The 5120-nt window shown below is 51.6% G+C and overlaps 1 protein-coding gene across 1 annotated transcript; it reads right to left on the bottom strand.

The window, feature by feature from the left end:
- Positions 1–971: 971 nt before the first annotated feature.
- On the bottom strand, positions 972–3481 carry praf2 (PRA1 domain family, member 2; the record flags this gene model as incomplete). The annotated part of the gene is made up of 3 exons (XM_080522436.1): positions 972–1111; positions 2074–2291; positions 3303–3481. The coding sequence occupies 3 exons, from the start codon at positions 3479–3481 to the stop codon at positions 972–974; spliced, it is 537 nt and encodes a 178-aa protein (XP_080378562.1).
- Between the last annotated feature and the right edge of the window lie 1639 nt (positions 3482–5120).

Here is a 5120-nt window from a genome sequence, read left to right as displayed (position 1 = left end):
TCCTCCTCCCCCTCCCTAGGACCCAGCCTCCTCCTCCCCCTCCTCCTCCCCCTCCCTAGGACCCAGCCTCCTCCTCCCCCTCCCTAGGACCCAGCCTCCTCCTCCCCCTCCTCCTCCCCCTCCCTAGGACCCAGCCTCCTCCTCCCCCTCCTCCTCCCCCTCCCTAGGACCCAGCCTCCTCCTCCCCCTCCCTAGGACCCAGCCTCCTCCTCCCCCTCCCTAGGACCCAGCCTCCTCCTCCCCCTCCTCCTCCCCCTCCCTAGGACCCAGCCTCCTCCTCCCCCTCCCTAAGACCCAGCCTCCTCCTCCCCCTCCCTAAGACCCAGCCTCCCCCCCTCCCTCTCTCCCTCCCTAGGACCCAGCCTCCTCCTCCTCCTCCCCCTCCCTAGGACCCAGCCTCCTCCTCCTCCTCTCCCTCCCTAGGACCCAGCCTCCTCCTCCTCCTCCTCCTCCCCCTCCCTAGGACCCAGCCTCCTCCTCCTCCTCTCCCTCCCTAGGACCCAGCCTCCTCCTCCTCCTCCTCCTCCCCCTCCTTAGGACCCAGCCTCCTCCTCCTCCTCTCCCTCCCTAGGACCCAGCCTCCTCCTCCTCCTCCTCCTCCCCCTCCCTAGGACCCAGCCTCCTCCTCCTCCTCTCCCTCCCTAAGACCCAGCCTCCTCCTCCTCCTCCCCCTCCCTAGGACCCAGCCTCCTCCTCCTCCTCCCCCTCCCTAGGACCCAGCCTCCTCCTCCTCTCCCTCCCTAGGACCCAGCCTCCCCCTCCCCCTCCTGCCCCTCCCTCCCTCCCTCCCCCTCCTCCTCCTCCCCTCCCTAGGACCCAGCCTCCCCCTCCTGCCCCTCCCTCCCCCCCTCCCCTCCCTCCCCCTCCCTAGGACCCAGCCTCCCCCTCCTCCCCCACCCCCTCCCTAGGACCCCGCCTACCCTCCCACCCCCTCCTGCCCCTCCCTCCCTCCCTCCCCCACCTCCCCCTCCCTAGGACCCGGCCTCCTGCTCCTGTCCCAGAGCCTCCAGCAGGATGCCCATGGGTGTTCTCTTCAGGCCGATGCTCTCCAGCTTGTTCTCCAGCTTGTTCTTGATGTTCCGCAGGCGGATAGACGCATGGACCAGGACCACTACGAGAGATAGGGAGAGAGGGAGGGAGGTGGAAAGGAGGAAGGAGAGATATTACCATACTATGACAAACCAAAGATAGAAATATGACAGTACTGCTGTGACCAGATGAAGACAATGTCAGGAGAGAGAGAGAGAGAGACAGAGAGAGAGAGAGAGAGAGAGAGAGAGAGAGAGAGAGAGAGAGAGAGAGAGAAAGAAATAGAAAGAGAGAGAGAACCAGACAGAGAGAGAGGGACAGACACACACACACACACACAGACAAAGAGAGAGAGAGACAGAGAGAGAGACAGACAGAGAGAGAGACAGACAGAGACAGAGAGACAGAGACCATGAAAGAGACAGACAGAGAGAGAAAGAGAGACAGAGAGAGAAGACAGAGACAGAGAGAGACAGACAGAGAAAGAGAGACAGAGACAGAGAAAGAGAGAGAGACAGAGAGAGACAGACAGAGACAGAAACACAGAAAAGGAGACAGAGAGAGACAGAGAGAAATAGAGAGAGACAGAGAGAGAGAGACACAGAGAGAGAGAGAGAGAGAGAGAGAGAGAGAGAGAGACACAGAGAGAGAGAGACACAGAGAGAGAGAGAGAGAGACACAGAGAGAGAGAGAGAGAGAGAGAGACAGACAGAGAGAGAGACAGACAGAGACAGAGAGACAGAGACCATGAAAGAGACAGACAGAGAGAGAAAGAGAGACAGAGAGAGAAGACAGAGACAGAGAGAGACAGACAGAGAAAGAGAGACAGAGACAGAGAAAGAGAGAGAGACAGAGAGAGAGACAGACAGAGACAGAAACACAGAAAAGGAGACAGAGAGAGACAGAGAGAAATAGAGAGAGACAGAGAGAGAGAGACACAGAGAGAGAGAGAGAGAGAGACACAGAGAGAGAGAGAGACACAGAGAGAGAGAGAGAGAGAGAGACACAGAGAGAGAGAGAGAGAGAGAACACGTCAACACTAACTGAGGATGGGGAAGGCGATGCCGAAGAGGAAGACGACCACGCCCCCCAGCAGGGAGAGCAGGAGGTAGCTGCCCCCCAAGATGGCCGCCAGCGCCAGGGACGGGTGGTTACGCCGGAACCTTCTGATGGGGGCCTGGTTCTCTGCCGCCCAGACGAACCCCAGGAACAACACCGTCACCACCACCGCCCCCAGGAACAGGGGGAAGGGCCTGAAATACCTGGGAGAAGAAGGATTTAAAAACATATGTTATGGTACATGTGGGGAAAACGGTTTATGTTGGCATTTCCGGGGACATGGCAGCATAAAACGTTGACTTGGTACATGCTGGCATGTCTAACCCTACCCCTAACCCTAACCCAAACCCTAGCACCTAACCTTAACCCTAGTTTGTCTATATGTAATATGTACCGTATTCCCACATGTACCGTAACATATATATTATTCAACCTTTATTTTAGAAGGGAGTCCCATTGAGATCAAGGTCCCTTTTACATGGGAGCCCTCCACACACACAGTTTACAATAATACCAGAATGTAGAATAGAAGAGAACAGAATAGAACAGCTAGAATAGAATAACTTGATGTTTCCCCAGGGAGAACTTTAGGAGTGGCTGGTGGAGGTAGAAATGGGGAGGACGGGTGTCATTGTGATGCATGGAATGGAATGAGGGATGTTGGATTACAATGAGCCGGATGGTCCTCCGACTTCTACCTCCAACAGCCTCCCCTGCATTCAGCATAGAGAAGACAATAAGAACAATATTCACACGTGACATAAACAGTAGCCACGATGTCAACAGCAAATGAGTCTCACTGAGTCACAGAGACTCTGGGTTTCTAGATGAAACACATGTATGAGACCTGAGACCTGTGCGTTAACCTGCATTACGTCACCTGACATGTGACCTGTGCTGTCATAGGCTCTGATGCACCCGTTATACTCACGGGTCAGTCTAATGATTGAGATGGAATGGAACATTCCAAGTTCCATAGAATCACATCACACAGGGTCGGAGTAATTCCTCCAAATAAAACGACGCGTGTTTACAACAAACAACGTCGTATATACATAATGGATGTCAATGAGGTATTCATACGTGGCAAGACCGCAATAGGAAAATACATTGTATCGGAATGTTCCATTCTGTTTCAGCAATTAGACTGACCCCCCCCCCCCCCCCCCCTCCTGCGCGATGTGAGAATCAGAACGGCAGCGTCAGAAACGTACCCGACCAGGAGGAACAAAGCCACACTAGAGACCAGATAGTTCGTCTGGTAATAGAGTAAGTTGTTTATGATCCGGTTATTCCATCTGTCAAGATTGCGAATATCTGGCACGGCGAACCGAGCCGAGCCCAACACGAAGTCATCCAAGGTCCGGATGGGAGGAGGCTGCACGTCCACCATTTTTTGAATACGACAACAACACTACATCTCCCAGAGTTCAGCAGGAGACACGTTTCACGATGGGCTTGTTCGAGAGAACGAGTGCGCCTGTTTGCCACGGTGGCGTAATAACACGGTAATGACATGATAATACGAGATGTGGAGTGAGATATGCCCAGGGTCCATCAACAGAACACTAATCGGCTTGATAAAATTAAGCTTGATCCGTTTTTAAAAATATAATAATAATCACAGTAGAATGTGTTGTAGTCTACTGTATGCTATGGGCTTTCAATAGTATAGCTATTTACTGTAAAAGCTTTTTGTATTTGGAAATGTTGTACGAGGTGCTGTTCAGTGACTCTTATTTTGAAACAGCCGCAGTTAATGCTGCCCTCTGGTCGTGTTCTAGAGCATCCTTAGCACAACAAGGCTGCGCGGTCAATACGATGCTATTTCATAGATTATTGATGTAGTCGTTGATATTTTCAACACCTCTCCATGCGTTGTGGAGATCTAATAATATGCGGAGCCAATCCATCCACTCTTTGATAGACTACAATCCAAAATCTTAACGTGGATTCGCAGGGGGACTCTTACTTTGACACATGTTGCGCGACCATTGCTGCCAGTTGCTGCCTGCCTCTCTATGCGGGCGTAACGCCGTGTACTAGAATGACAGCTCAAACCTGTCCACGTCAACACCAAAGAACCACGATGGACTCCACGTCTCTGGTAAGCAATCGGTGGGGATATGGAGCTTTAAACCTAGTTTTACATACGAATAACAGCCTGCAAATTCATAAATAGGCGTCGTCAGCTCAGATTTGCATGTCATGCGTTATTATAGTCGTTATTTCTGCTGCGTAAAATGTCAGGAGCGTGCGATATTTTTCACCATGTCAAATCTGCGACGGACGTGACCCGGCTGCTCTGATTCAACATTTTTAGGTAAACGGGTGCAAATTCTAAGGTATTCTGCACGGATAAAGTTGTATTCTGCATGTCAACCCGTACTGGTTTCTGCAACACCCTTCAGCATTTGTGATGCACTTTTTCCTAGTCAATGGGCACTCGCTGTTACGCAAATAACTCCTCAAACAGTTGCCAATTTTTCCCTCGGAGAGAAAGAGGCGTATCGTGTCTTGAAAACTTGCCCTTTATACTTAATGATTCGAATCTGAAAATGATTTTTTTTAACTTGGTGCCATTGGCCCTTGAACGAAGAGCCTGAATTGTGACCGTTATTCACGACTACTAGTAAGTAATGCAGTCCCGACCCACTGCGTAAGAATCGGAGCAGTGCGAACGCGAACATCTCGTGTGCCACGTCCTCGATACTCGGTGTTACCCGGGGGTGCGTTGCGCACCATGTTTGCGCTCTCCAAAACGCTTGATTCCACAGGTGGGCTTCAACCGACCGCGAACGGATTAGTTCATCACACTTCGTGACTATTTTTAGCCAGGGTAGAATAATGTACTCAAATTAATGACAGATTTCATATTGTTTAACTTTATACCGTGCGTTAAACTTTGAATAGCCTTATACGCGAAGATCTCTCGGAAGAGACCCGATTCAGGGTGTTCAGTCGGTTGATGTTGAGAGGTGACCATTATCTGCCCATGTCCTTATTGAACGGTACACGTATCAGATCAGTTT

The sequence above is a fragment of the Nansenia antarctica genome, assembly GCF_963989245.1.
Source record: "Nansenia antarctica genome assembly, chromosome: 2".
In the NCBI taxonomy this organism is placed as follows: Eukaryota; Metazoa; Chordata; class Actinopteri; order Argentiniformes; family Microstomatidae; genus Nansenia; species Nansenia antarctica.
Note: the sequence above shows the minus strand (reverse complement) of the source record. Positions and strands in the feature narration are given on the sequence as shown.